This window comes from Rhinolophus hipposideros (assembly GCF_964194185.1).
Source record: "Rhinolophus hipposideros genome assembly, chromosome: 7".
In the NCBI taxonomy this organism is placed as follows: domain Eukaryota; kingdom Metazoa; phylum Chordata; class Mammalia; order Chiroptera; family Rhinolophidae; genus Rhinolophus; species Rhinolophus hipposideros.
In genome coordinates, this window is record NC_138053.1 from 59,446,501 (window position 1) to 59,466,040 (window position 19,540).

Below are 19,540 nucleotides of genomic sequence, written 5' to 3' on the forward strand. Positions count from 1 at the left end.
GACAGAAACCAACTTCTGAAGACAGAAAGAGTGGAATGGGATTAGGGCAGGGTTCCAAAGGATGGGTGAGCTACAACTCTGTGTGTGTGCGTGCGTGCGCGCACATGCGCACGCACACGGCAGCATTTCCCTTAAAATATTGTAGGTGAATATGACAAAATGTTAACTTGTGGGTGATAGTCACGTGGGTATTGGTTATATTATTTCCTGTACTTTTCTGGTGTTTGTAATTGATTTGTTTTAAATGTATCATGCTATAAGTAGATAACTGTTATAGTTTTCTTAGAAGGAGAATCTTTAGGGGGTAAATGATATCAGAATTAATTTTTAGGTGTTCTTTAGAAGAGCACATTCAGTTATGTTAATATAGTACCTTTAATTAGACAAAAACTCTAATTGCATGAGTATACGAGTAGTCAAGCAGAGAAGGAAAGGGTACTAAAAAAGAATTAAAGATAAAATCCTAACTACAGTATGAGAATACTTTCTTTAGTACATAGAAAGGGAAAATACAGTATTCAGTACCCTGACAAAAATGTTTATTGAATTAGAAGCCTTGATGAAGAAAGGAAAAAGTTCTCAGTCTCTGAGTGTTGCATTCAGGGAAAGAAAACCACCACCCACTGAATCAAAGTTTTAAAACTAAACTTCATATTCTTAAAATTGTAACTCGTTGCTTACCATGAGACAAGGAAAGAAAAAAATATGTAATGTATCTATTGTTTTGTCATTTGCACTTTTTTGTTTTACCTAGCTGGTCACCTAACTTTTGAATGCCGAAATTTTCTCCGAGTAGACCCCAAAAGGGACATAGTTTTGGATGTCAGCAGCACAAGCAGTGAAGAGAGTGATGAAGACAATGAGGAACTGAATAAATTGCAGGCATTACAAGAAAAAAGTAAGTAGTAAGGTTTTTCCCCTCCATCTTTTAAAAATGTTTCGAAATGGTCTGCCCTATTGTGTCATGTTTATCTGTTGTTCTGTCGTATTTATCATTATCTTTTCTATTTTATGTAAAAGGTACTGCATAGGTAAGTACCGGTGTAAGTAATTTGCCCCAAATCAAACAGCTACCTGATAAGTGATAGATCTGGGAGGCGGATCTGTTTCTGAATCTATAACCCAGGTTTTGTTATTTTTCCATCACACTAGGATGATTCACGTGGTACAAAGAGTCCGATTTTAGACTTGGTTTCTAGCCTTATTTGGCCATTTTTTAGCATGTGACTTTCAGTAAGTCACTTACCTACTCTGAACCTCAATTTCCTTGTGGGGTAACACAGAGGATTGGATTGTCAAATCACACTCATTCAAGTCAGAGATCTTAGCCAGTGTCAGGCTTTAGTAACAGTGTAAGTCTATCAGTGATCATTAGGCATAGGCAAAGCAGCAAGAGTTCTGGCACCACCAGTGCAGCTCCCAGGTAGTTTCTTTCTACTTCCCACTCTGGCCAGGATTAACATAAGAGGTTTCTATCTGACTTACACAAAAGAAAGTTATTTTAATCATAAAACATCTCAATTTTATGTCCAGATAGTTACATTTTCCAGGGATCCATGCCCCATAAATCCATAGATTCCAGGATTATTTACTGTAAATAATCTTAGACAAACCAAGTACATCCAGCTATAAGCAGTACGTAGATAAGGATTCTCTTGCCAACAGCTTGATCACGGACTTTTAGCTTTCAGAACTGTGAGAAAATAAATTTCTGTTATTTAAGTCCCCTCCCCCCAAAAAATGATTCTCTAGCTAGCAAACACATTGATTTGTTTCCAGGTGGTCTGTCATTAGCATGTCTACAAAGAGATTTCTTTCCTAGGGCATCCTCCTCTTCCCTCAAAGAGAGCAGAGATTGCAGACCTGGTGTTTAACCATTTTTTTCCTATCTTGTGTATAAATAGCCTATCCTTGCAGTGGGGTTTTTAGGGATAAAATGTGATGGTGTGTGTGAAAATACTTTGTGAACTACAAAATGCCATATGGTAGATGTCACACAGAAGCAAAATGCAACTTATTTGAATATGGGTTTAGACATGGGATGAGAGAAATACTAAAAGGTTAAACTCATTTTTAGATTATCAGGTAACAATAAACACCTAAATTTTTTAAATCTTTTCACATTATATCCAAGAAAGTAAGTGAAGAAGTCAAATGCCAGGCAGGGGTACTAGGACAAGACAGAAGAGAGAGAGTGTCCCAAAGAGGGCAAGCAAGAGTTACATTACATATGCGTATATACAGCTTCACGGTAAAGATAGCTGCTTGAATACACATCTTACTTTTGCTTCCAACTGAAAGGTCACTAAAGTGATAGTAGAAAAAAAAATTTTTAACATAAACCTAGAAGGACAAAGAAAATGGGATAGGAAACAATAGTAACAATATTGCTGAAAAGCCATTGGGTTAGTGATAACAGACTGTACACTTTAGAAAACTATTAATCCTTTAATAGTGTGGAAAGCTGAGAAGTAACCTCACATACACTCTAAACCCCATAAAGTTGCTAATGAGTATCCTTAGATACCTTTGTAAGTGAGAATGTATATAAGACTAAAAACAGGGGGTTGGTTAAAAATCCAAAGTGAAAGATGGTTAAAGACTCTCAGTTCCCTTCCCCTACCCTGTGAAGCCAGATGGCTTCCGTCCATCACCTCGACAGACTACTCTAGGACTACTTTCTAGACAGGGTAAGACAAAGGGTCCTTAAACTGGGATATACCATACAACGATGACATCAGGGATTCTTAAAAGACATTGCCTAGCCATATTATCAGTAAAGTCCAGATTTCCAAGCTTGCTTGCTCAAAGCTTTCAGTCAACTTTTCAGACAATCAGGGAACACTGAATTTCATAGGAACAACTCTAGTATGAAATACAAATACCAAATCAAACAAACAAAAAATAATAAACTTGAAGAATACAGAATTTGTGAAGGGAAAAGAAAACTTAGCAGAAATAATATCCACTCTCATAGAAAGATAAGATATAGCATCCATTAAACATGAATAAGTTACTATAAAAAGAACAAAACCAAAAGAACTTTTAGAAATTAAAAAAGTGGATTTGAAAAACATAATAGACATGGAAGATAAAGTTCAAGAAATCTAAGAAGAGCAAAACAAAAGAAAAAAAGATAAGACAATTGAAGCATTCAGTCTAGAAAATACTTCATTCAAATGAGTCCCAGAAAAAGAAAACAAAAAATATATAAGAACTAAGGGACATTAAGTTCCAGGTGAAAAGGTTCAACAAGTACCAAGCACAGTGTTAAAAATAGACCTACACAAAGTTACACCATTATGAAACTTTGTATCATAAGAAACAAGAAGAACATTCAAACTTTCCAGAGTCACGGCTAAAACAGGTCATAGGTGAGGGATCGGGAGTCAGAATACCTTTGTACTTCTCTAAAGCAATACTGGAAGCTAGTAGATGTGGATAATGCTTTCAAATTTTTGAAGGAAAATTATACCCAAATTAGAATGATACGCTCAACGAAATTATCAACCAAATGTGAAAGTAAGATAAAAGCATTGTCAGACATTCGAAGCCTCAGAACGAATTGACCTCTCACATACCCTTTCTTAGAGCACTTATTCCAGAGTTTTTCTACTAAAGTAAGGGGTAGATTAAAAAAAAGGAAGACCTGGAATATAGGAAATAGAAGAGATAAGAAAGGAATACCTAGGATGCTGGTAAAGGGAGATCCCAGGAAGATAGCTTCACCAGGCATAGAGTGCTGCCAAACCACAGAGAGCAGAAGAGAAGATTCTAGGAGAGAAAACCTCAGGTCATCAATTCCACAAGACTGGTTCTACCCCATCCATCTGTACTTCCCTAAAATAAAAATAAATAAATTCATAAAATTTTAGAATTAGAAAGGATCTTAGAAAACACATAGTTTAATCACTGTTTTATAGAAAAATAAAAATGAGGACAAGTAACTTCCCAGAGTCACTAACTGATCACAGTAAAGCCAGCGCCATGATCCAGGTTTCTTGACGACTAGTCCTATGCTGTTTTCATTATAATGTGCTGTTCTTCAACCTTGGAGATTACCCAGTCTGTTGGTTCTTGACCTTTTTTTTTCCTCACCACATCAGTCTTGAAGGATGAAGTACACTCCCATCAGGAATAGTCGTTTATTCTACAGGTGATTTTCAATCAGAAGACCTGGGACAAAGCCACTCTTGGAAGAAGGGGAAAGGGTTAACTAAGTATCATAAACTCCATGACGGAATAGTTGGTTAATCTTCCTTCTGAGAATCAGCTTTCTCCTAACCTCACATTGAGAATGACTGACTCAATCCATCTAGCTTTCCTTTCTCTCTTCCTTTCTTCTTTCTTTCCTTCCTTCCTTCCTTCCTTCCTTCCTTCCTTCCTTCCTTCCTTCCTTCCTTCCTTCCTTCCTTCCTTCCTTCCTTCAAGATATGCTTGCCCGTGGTCACCTACGTCTGAACGTCCTTCCAAGTCTCATGTCTCCCACCTGGAACAGTCCTCATTTTAATATATCATGCAGATTACAATAATACAGGATTATAAAAGGGATCCATATTATTTCATGGTCACCTAATACAAACCCAATGACCCCTACCCAAATAAACAATAGCTTGGTTCCTAGGGACATAGAGAAAGGGAGTGTAGAGGCTGTGGTTCTTAATTCCATTGATAGCTTTCTTTTATTGCCTAGAACTTCTAAAGGGGTGAAGGTAAAGCAGTTACCTGTTGCGTGTGAGTTCTCACCCCTCATCTTTTAGTAATCCCGGGACTCCTTAAATTCTTCATCTTTAGAAATAGAGTTCTTGTACCAAATATCTTGAATATGATAAGATTGTCGTTTTTGTTGTTGTTTTTAACGACAGAATAAAAATAGTGAGAAGAAAGGAAAGAATTTTTTGTGTGTACTTATGTAAATAGTTGTTCTGCTGTTATGAAATGGAGATGTAAAAGGGAAGAGAAATATCACCCCCCCAAAAAAAAAAACAAGAGTCAAAACTTATTTTTGTATTGGTTCTGTTTTCTATTTTGCCTCTGTATATGTTTGCTTCTATTATATTGAATATTTTTCAATGCATTTAGTATCTTAATATCTTATACTTAAAGATTGAAAAGATTAATATCTTTCATTAGAAACCAACAAAAGTCTAAATGACTAACATCAATTTTTGATGCAAATTAGAAAATGTGAGAGTAGGAGTTGACATGGACGGGAACAAGCATTATCGTCTTATCATACTGTGACAACCTGGGACGCATGCCTCCTTAGAAAATTATTATCACTGGTGCTATGAACAGGGAAAGATCCAACAATCAGTGCATAGCAAGGATCATAGGGTCTTACTGACTCAGTGTGACATGTGTGTGAACATGCTTACTGGCTAGTAGCACTACAGTACTTCAGGAAGCTTGTTAAAGTTCTATGCTGTGTCTTGAACTTCCTGAAGAAGCTTTGGAATTGTAAGTGGTAGTAGCAAATATCTGAAGACTTATTTATGTTACAAAATGTATAACATCAAGGTAAAAATATTTGACTATTTACAAAGGACCCAAGAAATTCAAGGGAGTGGATTTTTTCCATACTCTATTTTACTTAGTGATATTTAATATTAACCAGTAATTTGCCTGATGTTAGGAGATAGTTTTCTCATACCTCACCCCTTAACATTTTATAATATTCTTTTAGTTTAATCCAAAAAAAAATGTTGTATTTTGACAAATTTGGGTGTGGGGGGTGGGTAAGCTGTGTGTAAGCACCGGATCCTAATCGCTGACTCCTGCATCTTACATAAGAAACCACCACTCTTTTTTTTTTCCTTAAGTACCAAGCTTTATTTATTTACCAAAGCAACAACAACAAAAAACAAAAAACATTGGGGCAAGGAGGAAAACAAATTTTACACAGAAGTATTACAACGGTAACTACCTTTGGTAAAAAGTGTAATAAACGTCTTCTGTATCTGTTCATAGGTACTAAATCTGAAGCCACGTAGAGCTATGATACTCAAGAAGCTAGAGCAGTTATGCTAACATATCAAAGCATATTTCTTTTAATAAATTGACAACAGGTACATTAGTTACCAAAAATGAAAAACCAAGTTAAAATTGTGTGTGTGTGCGTGAGAGAAAGAGAGAGAAGCTGGTGGGTGCACTAAGGTACACTAGTAAAGAAGCAGGTACAAAACAGGTCCACAGGAGCTAAAAAGGATGACTGATGTGAATTTTTTGAGACTGAGAACCAGAGGAGCGAGTAAAGAGGAAGAAGCAGCAAGGGATTCATCAGGATTAGATCCCCAAAATGATCAATCCCAAAGCCAAACTGCAGGGGGCAGGTCCAAGATAAAATCTAATGGCTGCTGTAGATAGATGTTCTCAAGTGTCCAGGAAAAAACTATCAAATCCGGTTTCTTTTTTTGCCCTTTTGAGGGGAGAGGAGAGGAACAGAGACCACCACTCTGGCTGATCATTACAAAATTTGAGTGTTAAAGTACATAAGGACCTTCTGGCCTTCTGTTTTGTTTTCCAAAGGTTGGTTGTATCATTTCCCAAGAAATTATCATTTTGCAAAAACTCGAATTCTTTTTCCTGTATGCCTTGTACATTTCAACATTCTATCTCAGAAGAAACCTCAATAGATAGAGGTGGAATAGTTTTATTCGTTGCAGTATAGAAACACTGAATTATCTAAAATAAATTTTTGTCTTCAGTGCTTGAATTCTCATATCCTATTGCTGTCAGTACTGCTAGTTCTTAAGGGTAGGTAGCTAGGAAAAACATTTCTTGAATTCTAGGATTATTTTGTTTTTATTAGAATTAATTTCCCTATTTAATCTAGTCAGTGGTCTCCTTATCCATAATTCCTAAATGGAAGAGGAAATTATTCCCATAACTACTGTTATTTGTTTAGTTTCTCATAACTTTTTTTTTTGGACATGTTTACAATAGTTATTCTGAACTTATTGTAGCTGCAAAAAGACAGCTACTAAAGAGAAAGCTAAAGTGATTAGTTTAATATGAGATCACGTAGATTTCAAAACAAAAGATATTACTAGCGATAAAGTAGGTTTCTTATAATGATAAAAGGGTCAGTTAATCAAGAGGACATAAAAGTACTAAGTGCTTATATACTTAATAACAAAGTTCAAAATATATGAAGAGAACCCTGATAGAACCCTGGAGATTTCAACATACATCTCTTAATAATTGATGAAACAAGTAGACAGTAAATCAGAAAGGATATAGAAGACTTGAGTAACACTATCAAGCAACTTGACCTTTTTAACATTTATAGAACATGTCATTTAATAACAGCAGAATACACATTTTTTTCAAGCATACACAGAACACCTGCCAAGATAGACCTTATTCTATGCTATAAAAGAAGTCTTAATAAATTTTAAAGGATTCGAGTTATGCAAAGCATGTTCTCTAGACACAAGGAAATTAATTTAGAAATTAATAACAGCTTCCTGGGAAATTCCCAAATATTTGTAATTCAATACACTTCTGAATAACTCATTGGATCAAAGGAAATTAGAAAGTATTTTAAACTGAATGAAAATGAAGATACAACATAACATTATGGGATGCCCCTGAAGTAGTACTTAGAGGCAAATTTACAGCACTAAATGCCAGTATTAGAGAAGAAGAAATATCTCAAATTTATGACTTAAACGTCTACTGTAACAGACTAGAAAAGGAAAAGTAAATGAAACTCAAAGCAGGCAGAAGAAATGAAATAATAGAGATCAGAGATGAAATCAAGAAAATGGAGAATAGGATAATAATAGAGAAAAATCAGTGAAACCAAAAGCTGATTCTTTGAGAAGATTTATAAAATTGAAAAATTGCTATCCAAACTGATCAGGTTAAAAAAAGTCCTAAATTACCAATATCAAAAATGAAAGAAGTGGCAATATTACAAAGTATACAGATACTAAAATAAGGGAATATTATTAACAACCTCATGCCAATAAATTGGACAATGTAGATGAAATGGATAAATTACTTGAATGATACAAACTACCAAAACTTTCAAAAAGAAACAGGTAAACTGAGTCACCTACATCTGTTAAAGAAGTTACATCTTTAGTGTTAAAACTTTCAACAAAGAAAACTCCAAAGCTGAATGGCATCTTTCATGAATTCTACCAAACATTTAAAGGAGAAATTTCTAAATAAAATCTTTTAAAAGTTAAAGTGGGAATACTTGCCAATTCAATTATAAGACCAGCATTACCCTGATAAGAAAACCAGATAAAGACACTACAATAAAAGTAGACTTTATAGATATAAAGAAAATTTTAAGCAATTCAAAGAAGTTTAACCAATCGAATCCGACAATATGTAAAAATGATAATACAGTATTATGACCAAGTATAGTTTATCCCAGGAATATAAGATTTGTTTCACATTCAAAAATCAGTCAGTGTAGTTTACCATTTTAACAAATTAAAAAAGAGCAGCTATATAATAATTACAACATTCTAAGAAGTTATTTGAGGCAGTCTCGTCTATTTCTGGTAAAAATTATCAGCAGACTAGGAAAAGAATGTAACTTCATCAATTTGTTAAAGGATGTCTATAAAAAAACTGAAAGATTATGTCATACTTAATAATAAAAGACTGAACATTTCCATAGAAAGGAACAAAGCAAAGAGGTCCACTCTTACCACTTCTATTCAACATTATAGTAGAGATTCTAGCCATACAGTAAGGCAAGAAAAAAAATCAAAGTCATCCAGATTGGAAAGAAAAAAGTAAAAACTGTCTATTTGCAGTTGACTTGATCACCTCTGTAGAAATCCTGTGGAAACTACCAAAGAAAGAAAGGGAGGGAGGGAGGAAGGGAGGGAGGGACGGAGGGACGGAGGGAGAGAGGGAAGGAGGGAGGAAGAAAAAGAAAAAAACTTTTAGAACTAATAACTGAGTTTAGCAAAGTTGTTGAGTACAAGATAATCAATAGGCAAAAAATATCAATTGTATTTTTGTATGCTGGCAATGAACAATCAGAAATTAAAAATTTTAAATACATTTTATAGTAGCATTAAAAATATGAAATACCTAAGGATAAATCTGACGATAGATGTTCAAGACTAAAACATACAAAACATTGCTGAAGGCAATTAAAGAAATGTATGAATCAAAAGATACACCGTATTCATGGCATAGAAGATTCAGCCTTTTTAAGATGTCACTTCTTCTCTACTTGATTTATAGATTTAAACTACTCATTATCAGAATTCCAACAGGCTGTTTTGGAAATTGACAAGCCAATTCTGAAGTTCTTGTGCGAATGTAAAGAACCTAGAATAGCAAAAATACTTTGAAAATCAATAATAAAGTTGGAGGACTATCACAACCTAAATTCAAGAATGACTGTAAAACTACAAGTAATCAAGATAGTATAGATGTGAAGATAGATCAGTGGAACAGAATAGGCCCATGCATATAGGGCCAATTTATTTTTTATCTAAACTTTTTATTTTGAGGTAATTGTAGATTCACATGCATCTGTAAGAGATAATACAGAGTACCATGTACCCTTTACCCAGTTTCCTCCAATGGGAACATCTTCCAAAATTGTAATACAGTATCACAGCCAGAATATTTACACTGGTAAAGTCGAGATCCAGAGAATTTGTATCACAGCAAGGATCAGTCATATTGCCCTTTTATAGCCACATCCACTTCCCTCTTGACCTTACTACCTTAAATCTCTGGCAAGCAAAAATTTGCTTTCTATTTCGATAAAATTATCATTTCAAAAATGTTTTATAAGTGGAATCATGCAGTATGTAACCTTTTCAAATTGGCTTTTTTCACTAGCAGTAAGTCTCTGAAGATTCACTCAAGTTGTTGCATATATCAATAGTCTATTCTTTTTTACTGTTGAATAATAATATGGCATAAAACTATACCACAGTTTGTTTAATCAGTCACACATTGAAGGGCCTCTGAGTTTCCAGTTTAGGGCTATTACAAATAAAACTTCTATTAATATGATTTGGGTGAACATAAAACTTCATGTCTATGAGATAAATACCCAAGAGTACAATTGCTGAGTTTTATGGTGGTTGCATGGTTAGATTTTTAATAAACTGCCAAACTGTTTTCCAGAGTGGCTATACTATTTTACATCCCTACCGTAAATGTATGAGTGACCCAGTTTCTCGGCATCCTCATCTGCTTTTTGTATTGTCAATATATATTTTTTTTTATTTTAGCATTCTGATAGTTCTGTAGTTGTATCTCAGTGTGGTTTTAATTTACATTTCCCTAATGTCTAATAATGTTAATCATCATTTCATTACTGTTAAAAGTTGAGTCCTTAATATATTCTAGATATTAGCCCTTTGTTGGATATCTGGTTTGCAGATATTTTCTCCCAACATGTAGCTTATCTTTTCATCCTCTTAATAGGTCTTTCACAGAGTGGTAGTTTTTAATTTTGGCAAACTCCAGTTTATCAATTTTTCCTTTTATAAACTGTGCTTTTTGTGTCAAGTGTAAGAACTATTTGCTTATCTTTAGATTCCAAAAATGGTCTCCTGTGTTTTTTTCTAAAGGTTCTATAGTCTTACATTTTACATTTAAGTCCATGATCCATTTTGAGTTGATTTTTGTATTTAAGATGTGAGACTTAGGTCAAGGTTTATTAATTGGTTTAGAATGATCAATTGTCCCAGCACTATTTGTTGAAAGGCTGTCTTTCCTTTATTGAATGGCTTATTTGTACTTTGCCCAAAATCAGTTGGTCATAGTTGTATGGGTCTGTTTCTGGGTTCTCTATTCTGTTCTATTGATCTATGTTTATCTCTCTATTAATGCCACACAGCCTTGATTAATGTAACTGTATAATAAGTCTTGGATTAGTTCTCCCCACTTTATTCTTTTTCAAAATTGTTTTAACTATTCTAATCTCTTTTCATGTAAAATTTAGAATAATGTATATATTTACAAAAATTCTTTCTGAGATTTTCATAAGAATTGCATTAAACAATATATCAATTTGGAAAATATATCAATTTGGAAACAACTGACAGACTATTTTATTAAAATTATCTACTTTATATTAGATGAGTTGTGACAATTTGTTTTTTGAGAAAGGGGTTTATATTGTCTAAGTTGTCAAATTTATGTTTGTAGAATTGTTCATAGTATTTATTTATCCTTTTGATGTCTGCAGGGTTTGTAGTGTTTTATTCCTGATATCGGTAATTTCTGTCATTTTTCCTTTTTTTCAATTTTATTAATTCCTCATCTTTATTATTTTATTTTATTGACTTTGGCTTTCTTTAGCTTTGTTCCCCTAGGTTCTTGAGATGGAAGCTTAGATTATTGATTTGATTTTTCTTCTTTTCTTAAGTATTTAGTGCTGTAAATTTCCCTCTCAGCACTGCTTTAGCTGTGTTGCACCAATTTTCATATACTTCAGTTTAATTCAGTTTAATGTATTTTCTTATTTTCCTTGAGATTTTCTCTTTGCCCGTTGGATTATTTAAGTGTGTTTTGTTTCCAAGTGTTTGGAGATTTTCCTGTTATCTTTTATTGATTTCTCATTTGAATCCATTGTGGAAGAAACAAACTATATATGATTTCAGTTCAAGTTTGTTGAGGTTCGCTTTATGGCCCAGGGTATATTAAATCTTAGTTCATGTTATGTAGGCACTTGAGAGAAAAATGTTGGGTGGAGTGTTTTTTAAATGTTGTTTTGAGTCTGTTGATTGACGGTATTGTTAAGGTCTTTTGTATCCTTGCTCTATAGCTTCTATCAGTGGTTTAGAGAGGGGTATTAAAGTCTCCGACTACCATGGTAGATTTGTCTGTTTCTCCTTTCAAGTCTATCAGTTTTGCTTCATGTATTTTTCAGCTTTGTTGTTTGGTAGGATGGCTGTAGCTTGTTGGTGAGTTGAAACTTTTGTCATTATGTAACGTCTCTCTCTCACTGCTAATTTTCTTTGATTTGAAGTCCATCTTATCTGTTATCAATATATCAGATAAATGCTCCTTTGATAATGTTTATGTGACATACCCATTCTATCATTTTACTTTTAATGTACCTTTATTATATTTTAAGTGAGAGTCTTGTAGATTTGTATGTTAGGGCTAACTGTCGTTTTATTATTTATTTTCTGTTTTTCATTCTGGTTTTTTTTCTCTTTTTCCTGCCTTTGGTTTATTTGAACATTTTTCAGAATTACCTGTAGTGCTTTGATTTATCTATAGTGTCACTTGAACACTTGTAGAATTCAATTTTGATTTAGCTATAGTGTCTTTGAATATATCCATAGTGTTTTTAAATTTTTTTATGGGGTTTGTATAGTATTTTTAGTGGTTACTCTAGGTGTTATATGTACATAATTTATCATAGTCTACTGGTGTTGTCATTTTACCAGTTCAAGTGAAGTGTAGAAACTTTACCTCCCTTTTTGTCCCTCTACCCTCTCCCATTTACAATACAGTTCTTTTAAGCATGTCCTCCACATGCACTTAGAACCACATCAGATAGTATTATAGTTTTTTCTTCCACCATCAAACATAATTTAGAAACTCAAGAGAGTAGTAGTATTTGAAATTTTTTATAAAAAGCATATAATTTGTAAGGTTCATAATCAAAATAACCAATGGGAATTATGCTAAATGAAATAAGTTGGAGAGAAAAACAAATACCATCTGATCTCACTTAATGTGAAATTAAAAAAAAAAAGAAACAGAAAACTAATCTTATAGATACAGAGAACAGATTAATAGTTACCGGGAGTGGGGATGAGGGCGAAATAAGTGAAGGGGTCAAAAGGTAGAAACTTCCAGTTATAAAATAAATGTCATGAATATATAATGTACAGCATGGTGACCATAGTTAATAATAATGTATATTTGAAAGCTGCTAAGACAATAGATTTTAAATGTTTTCATCACAAGAAAAAAGTAATTTTGCAACAGTATGGTGACTAGACTTATTGTGGTGATCATTTCTCAACATGTACAAATACCAAATCAGTATGTTGTACACCTGATGTAACGTAATACAATGTTATATGTCAATTATACCTCAATAAAAAAATCAAGAAAGGGGAAATTGTTACAAGAAAAGTGCAATATCCTAACAAGTGAAATTTACCCACAACCAAAATAAAAAAATGTATACAGACCATATTTATATGTAGTCCCATGGTGAGTGACCTGATTTTTTTCCCCTCAACACACAGGAATAAATGAAGAAGAGGAGAAGAAAAAAGCAAAAAGCAAAGAGAAAATCAAGTTGAAAAAAAAAAGGAAAAGGTATTTTTTTAATATCACTTTTTAAAAAGCAAGACTGTAAATCAATGATGGATTATAAAATATTTTCACATATAGTTCAGTTTATTTAACATTAATATTTTTTAATGTAACTTAGATGCTCTGTTGTTTCAATAAAATAAAGTCCTTCATGTCAGGAATCAAGTCAACACTCGGCCACCTTAAATTTTCTTTTTGGAGCAAATTAAGGTATAAATAAATAACACTCCTCCCCTTCTTTTATATATTCTACTTGTATTCTATTTTAAGTTTTAGAACATCAGCTAATCTTTTAATGGGACATATGTTCAAATTCTTCACACAATATATTTGATCCTCCTATATATGAAGTTGAAGCCTAATATTTGTATTCTCAATATCATTGCCATGTCTAAGAAATTAATTTATTAATTGAATTTATGTACTCACTTGTTTTGCTGAAAATTCCGTTAGGTCTTTCAGAACCTTCGTCAGCCAGCTGTGAATTTTTATATCAATTTTTTTAAATAATTAAATAGTTAAAGTAATTGATGAAAAGAATTAAGAAGCAACTTTTCCATGGTTAATGAGTGCAGTTTCATTTATACTAGAACAAACATATACATGCAGACATTTTTTTAAGGCACTTGGCAATGGTAATGTCAGGCATAGATTCTAGTTTTTTGACAGTAAATTCTGCAAATCAGGTGTTGTCACTTTGTAGGTTTTATAGAGCACTTAATAATGTATACATTTTCACACCTCCACTATTTTATAAATTGAAATAGTTATCTTATTTCAAGTGCTGGGAACTAAATAGTAATCTTTAACGTAAAAACTAAAAGGTAGTTGGAGCTCAGTGTATGGTGTAGTCTAACTAGTATGTTGTTGAATCATTTGCATTAGCACGCAAGGTGGATTGCTTATAGTAAAACTGAGATTATCTGTTTTCTTCCAAATTCTAATCTACTTGTTTTATAGTAACAGAGTATTTATTCTGGCCTGGAATTATACGAACTTTTCTAGGCATGCTGAGCAGAGATAATGACGCCTAATAGAGTTGCTGTGCCACAGTCTAACAGTTTGTCTTAAAAATGAGAATCCAGGACCAAAAGCCAGAGAAAAATGTGCAGGCAGAGAAGTTTTAGTCAGAATCCTAAGGTCAAGCAGGGCCTTGAGAACAAGAAAAGAGAGAAGAGTTGAGAATAATAGAGTTGAAGAGAGAGCAAGAGAATACATAAGAAAATAAGCTCAGGGAATGGCCAGAAGTCTAAGTAGAGAAGAGGAGAAAGGAACACAACATCACAGAAAACGGGGGTGCAATCAGTTCACACGCGTTACTCTGCAGATGCAGCCTTGTGGTCTCCCGTGTTAGTGTCTCCTCTCCTGTATGTCTGTCTTGGGTTTTCTTAGCTTGGGTTTTAACTTCTGGTGACTAGATCACTGAACTAATGCTTTTTATATTTTAAATTAGCTCAGTTTATGTCTTGTAACACGTATTTTGGGTTTGGGTGTGGGTAGATTGTTGCACACCCCTTCATGTAAAATACTGAGATGGCTTTTTCTGTTTTGTTGTTGTTGTTGTTGTTGTTGTTGTTGTTGTTTAATAGTAGAAGGAATTCTACAGCTTTTTCCAATTTAGTATTACAATGACATTAGAAAAATAAAGTATAATGATAAATCATCCTCATTCATTTACATAGAGTGTTCATTTAAAGGCATTTTTTCTGTATCTAGTGAAATTATTTTGGAATGCAGTTGTTCATCTGTATCACTGTATCTAGAGGAATCAAGTCCTTTAACTTGAAAAATCAAAAGAATCAACAAAAGCGCTTTTACTTTGCTAATGTTCAGCTTTCATCCATTTATACTGAGGTATAATTATAGCCCTTTTTATATAATTGCATCCTTTTGTGGCTCTTTTAATAGAATATGCTAACAAGTTATTACATACACAAGTGAATTATGTATATAATGAGGGTCGGTAAATGCCACTTCATGTTTGCCTTATAAGATTTTGAAGGGTACGAAGCGGTGAAAAACGGAAAATCAGAAAAATCATTTCATCCTTACTGAATTTGAAACTTATTACTAGAGTTAAGCAGGATAGAGATATTTGTTTTGCCAGTTTCTGTGACCAAGTAGCAAAAATTCTAAATTCAGCATTTTAAGAGAATACAAATGTAAAAGCATGAGTTTCTTTGTTTATACCCCCACCTTACTCCAAGAAGGACTTAAGGCAGTTCAAATTCCATTTAAATTTACTTCTCAGCTATAAAGGCAGTTATCAGCCAGTATGTATTATTGCCCATAGGTCTTATTCATCCGGTTCCACTGAAGACGACACTTCAAAACAAAAGAAACAAAAATATCAGAAGAAAGAAAAGAAAAAAGAAAAAAAGAGTAAGTCAAAAAAGGGGAAACATCACAAAAAGGAAAAAAAGAAGAGAAAAAAGGAAAAGCATTCTTCCACCCCTGATAGATCTGAAATCTCCAAAAAGTAACTCAGACTGTGGCTTAAGTCATTAAATTTAAAAATTTGGTTTTGAAAATCACTTGACCTTCCTTGGAATTTGCTATGTAATTATGCTTTGCAGTTAATCACAGCCTTTTCCATATAGACATTTTTTTCTTATATGGGACCATTATCCTCTGGCAATATATTTTTAATGTGTTACGACTATAGAGTATTGAATCAGTGTTATCGCTTAATAACCATGCCGCAAGTATGGATATCTGTACATACAAAACACATCCTTTTTGGTATTTGTTTTCTGTGTGTCTGACTAGTGTTATTGCTTCATAAGTTGTTTGTAAATGGCTTTACTAAAGTCAACACCGATAATCTACCTAGCGATCAATGGGTATTGCTGAATCAAGTGCCCACCTTCCAGTGATCCAGTGAGGTAGGGGATAATGTTTTGCTCTTGACACTGATGAACTTAATACCTTTTTATAGCCTATGGTAATGCAGGAAGCCAGTGAAATTCTTCACTGTTTCTAAATCTCTAGCCTTTTCTTTGGATGTCACAGGAGACAGAAGATGGAGCTGCTTTATTGGTCTTGATTAGGACTTTTTAAATGAATGGTGTTTCCAGGAAGATGATAATGAAAATACAACAAAGTATCACTGTTTTATGACATGCAGAGTTTCTAGTACCTGCGTCCTTTGTTTTTGTAGCAATTAAAATATTTCTTCCTGTTTAAAAAGATAAGTCTAGTTCAGCCTATTAGTCTCATAGAGATGATACTGTGTTGGGCAGGATTTTTAGGATAGATACCTGGGTTGTACAAATGTGCCATATTGGCATGTCTTAAAATGATACCTCAAACACAGACCTTTTTATTTAGGAGAATGACAGCTAAATCTTCATTAAAATTGACTTTTATTGTATTCAGTATGTAAATTTTATGAAGCTTGTTTCTATGAGTAATGTGGAAAATTTTTATAAATGTGAACATATGTATTTATTTGAAATAATTTGTAATTTTGAAGCAGGTCTCACACTGAATTTATGATTTCATAAATGACCAGTTTGGGGTGTTTCTCTTTTACTTCAATCATAAACCTCAGGAACAGTGACAAACAGTTAGGATTAAGAATTTTATTCTGTACTTTTTAAAATTTAAAGCCAGGGAGTTGCATCATGAAAGTCTTTATATAACATGGAAATTTTATATAGGTAAGCATTTTCAAACACATATTGGTAGATATAAATGTGGCTTACATTTTTAATTTCAGCAGCGATCAGTGTTAGTTATTTTGCTTAACACTCGTGTATCCCTTATGCCCAATAAGTTAAATACTTACTGTAACAGCATCAAAAGTCAATCAGTTATTATGGCACAGCACCAAAGATTGCAAGTACCTCACTGTGGTGCAATTAAAAATTTTCAAATTGGTAACCTATAGATATGGCTGTAGATGAATTCATTATGATGAAATCAGGTACCGTGTTTCTCCCAAAATAAGACCTAGCTGGACAATCAACTCTAATGCTTCTTTTGGAGACCCGGTCTTATATTAATTTTTGCTCCAAAAGATGCATTAGAGTTGATTGTCCAGCTAAGTCTTATTTTTTGGGGAACATGGTAAGTACATGTAACTTTACAGGCTGGAAAGGTGTACCGGTTCTTTCTTCACCCAACACCCCTATCTGGCATGACCTCAGTAAGAGTGGAGGAGCCTCATAACTCCTTTGAACATATGCTTACTGTGCTCAAATTCTACGGGTGCTACACCCACATCCCTATGGTGGCATTATGGCCGTGGGAGCTCTCACACTTCTAGCTTTTCCATGAACTAAGTTAGTCATATGACCTCCTCAAAAGGAAATTACCTTGTTTAAATAGTTCAGTCTGTTGTTTGGGAAAAAAACATAGAGCTATTAGGTTTTTAAGCATTTGTTTTGCCTTTGCTATATTTTATGTATTTTTGAAAACTATTTAATGGAAATACAGTTCTTTGGCTATCAAGATGAAAAAAATAAGTAAAAAAAAACAACTTTAAAAAGTGGTTGGAGAATGCTGCATGCAAAAGGATAGCCTCATCTCACTGAGTGTATAATATGGTTAAAAATGATAATTATTGTGAACAGGGTTAATTTAATTTTGTTTTAAATTTAAGTTTAATGGCAAGTTTGATTTCTGTAGTAGAGATTATAATTTGGCTTATTACATTTGTTTTCTGAATGGTGACACAGTAACGGTTCAGAAGAGTTATATAAATTTAGCCCTCATTAACTAATATAGTATGCAAATTAAAAGATTTTATAAATGCTCAGTAATTATTTTCTCCCAGAAACAATCTTGGAATTATTCTTAAGTAAATTTTCCATCATTTGAGATTAGTTTTTGGAATGTCTCATCTGAATAAAATTCATTTATTTTTACTAAAGTAATTTTCTTCTAAAGTGATCCTGTTCTTCTTATTGGGATTGGATGCAAATCTCACTGATGTATTTTAGGAGAAAATTAATGAAGTTTCCTCTCAGGCAGTATGTAGCAGAAAGAAAACCGAATTGAATAGTAAAAATCCAAAAAGTCCTGTACTTTCTAACTACCTCTCTGACCTTTAGCAAAGTCATTTTAGCTTCTCTGGGCTTTGGTGTCTTTCATCTATAAAACATTGTACCACATTATCTCTGAGATCCCTTCCAGCCCGTAATATATATGAGTAATGATATTTTAGTAAAATTCAAGTAGTATTATTCATTTTTGAAATTACTACAGATAAGCAGGTAGCATTCTGTGATGATAAAGGTTGAATTTTTTTTGATACAGCTATCGAATACACTCAACTTCTTTAAGTAGGTAATTGATAATTTAGTTCACATGCTTACCGTCCAGTGTATGTCATTTTCACTAGATGCAGGCAGAATTTATGTTTAGATTTGTATTTGTAACCAGATTATCTAAACACTTCGAAGCTATTGCTTTTGGATAGATGGACCTACTCCCCACACAATTCTGTTTCTTTTTTCCTTATTATCTGTTGGCTAAAATCTCTCAGAGGTTCTCCAGTTGTTCACACTTAATACATCCCTATTTACATCTTTGGTTCTCTGAGGCCAGAACATCAGAAAATAAGGAGTAAAACAACTCCTTGTGTCTATATTTACTACTCTAAAATTATCTAACCCTATGTCGCCTTCAGTTAAGTAGGTTGAAGAGTTATTACTCGTGTTGACAAAAATGCCATTGAATCTTTTCTTCAACAAATATTTGTTGAGGGCCTAGCATGGGAAACACTCTGCTAAGTACTGGGGATACAGAGATTAAAAAATCTCATTTGCTTCCATAAGGTGGTTCATAGTTTAGTGGGTGGGAGAAACAGCAGAACACATCATTCTGTAATCAGTGTAGTTATTGATCCAAACATGGGTTTATAGAAACACGGAGAGAGGTACATAACCTAGTCTACAGAAGTTAGAAGAGGCTACCGAGAGAAAGTAATGCCTGGAGTACATTTTGATTGAGGATGAGGGTGGCAGTTCTGGAAGGAGAAAGTGCTGTGCACAAAGACCATAATAGGAAAACTTGGGGGTTTTTGTGTGTGTCAAGAATCACAAGCAATATGTAAAGCAGGAAGTAGTAAGAATTGAAACTATCATTCTAGGTTCTCAGGTAAAAAGAAGGAGGTCTTATGTTCCATGTTTGGGAGCTTGGACTTGAATCTGTAAGCAGTGAATGAGACGTCAGGAGAGAGTTTTAAGGAAACAATTTGTGTTGGGGTTTGGTTTCATCCATTGCATAATTCAATTCCACAAGTTTTAAAAGA

The 19,540-nt window shown here is 33.6% G+C and overlaps 1 protein-coding gene across 1 annotated transcript in view; it reads left to right on the forward strand.

Moving 5' to 3' along the window:
* Nucleotides 1-17,740, forward strand: part of SREK1IP1 (SREK1 interacting protein 1) — a 35,528-nt gene extending 17,788 nt beyond the window's left edge. Inside the window, exons 3-5 of the mRNA XM_081053639.1 lie at nt 755-898; nt 13,212-13,284; nt 15,575-17,740. Of these exons, the coding sequence (XP_080909765.1) occupies nt 755-898; nt 13,212-13,284; nt 15,575-15,764 (407 nt within the window). The 3' untranslated portion in view covers nt 15,765-17,740. The remainder of the gene's footprint in view (nt 1-754; nt 899-13,211; nt 13,285-15,574) is intronic.
* The last annotated feature ends 1,800 nt before the right edge of the window (nt 17,741-19,540 follow it).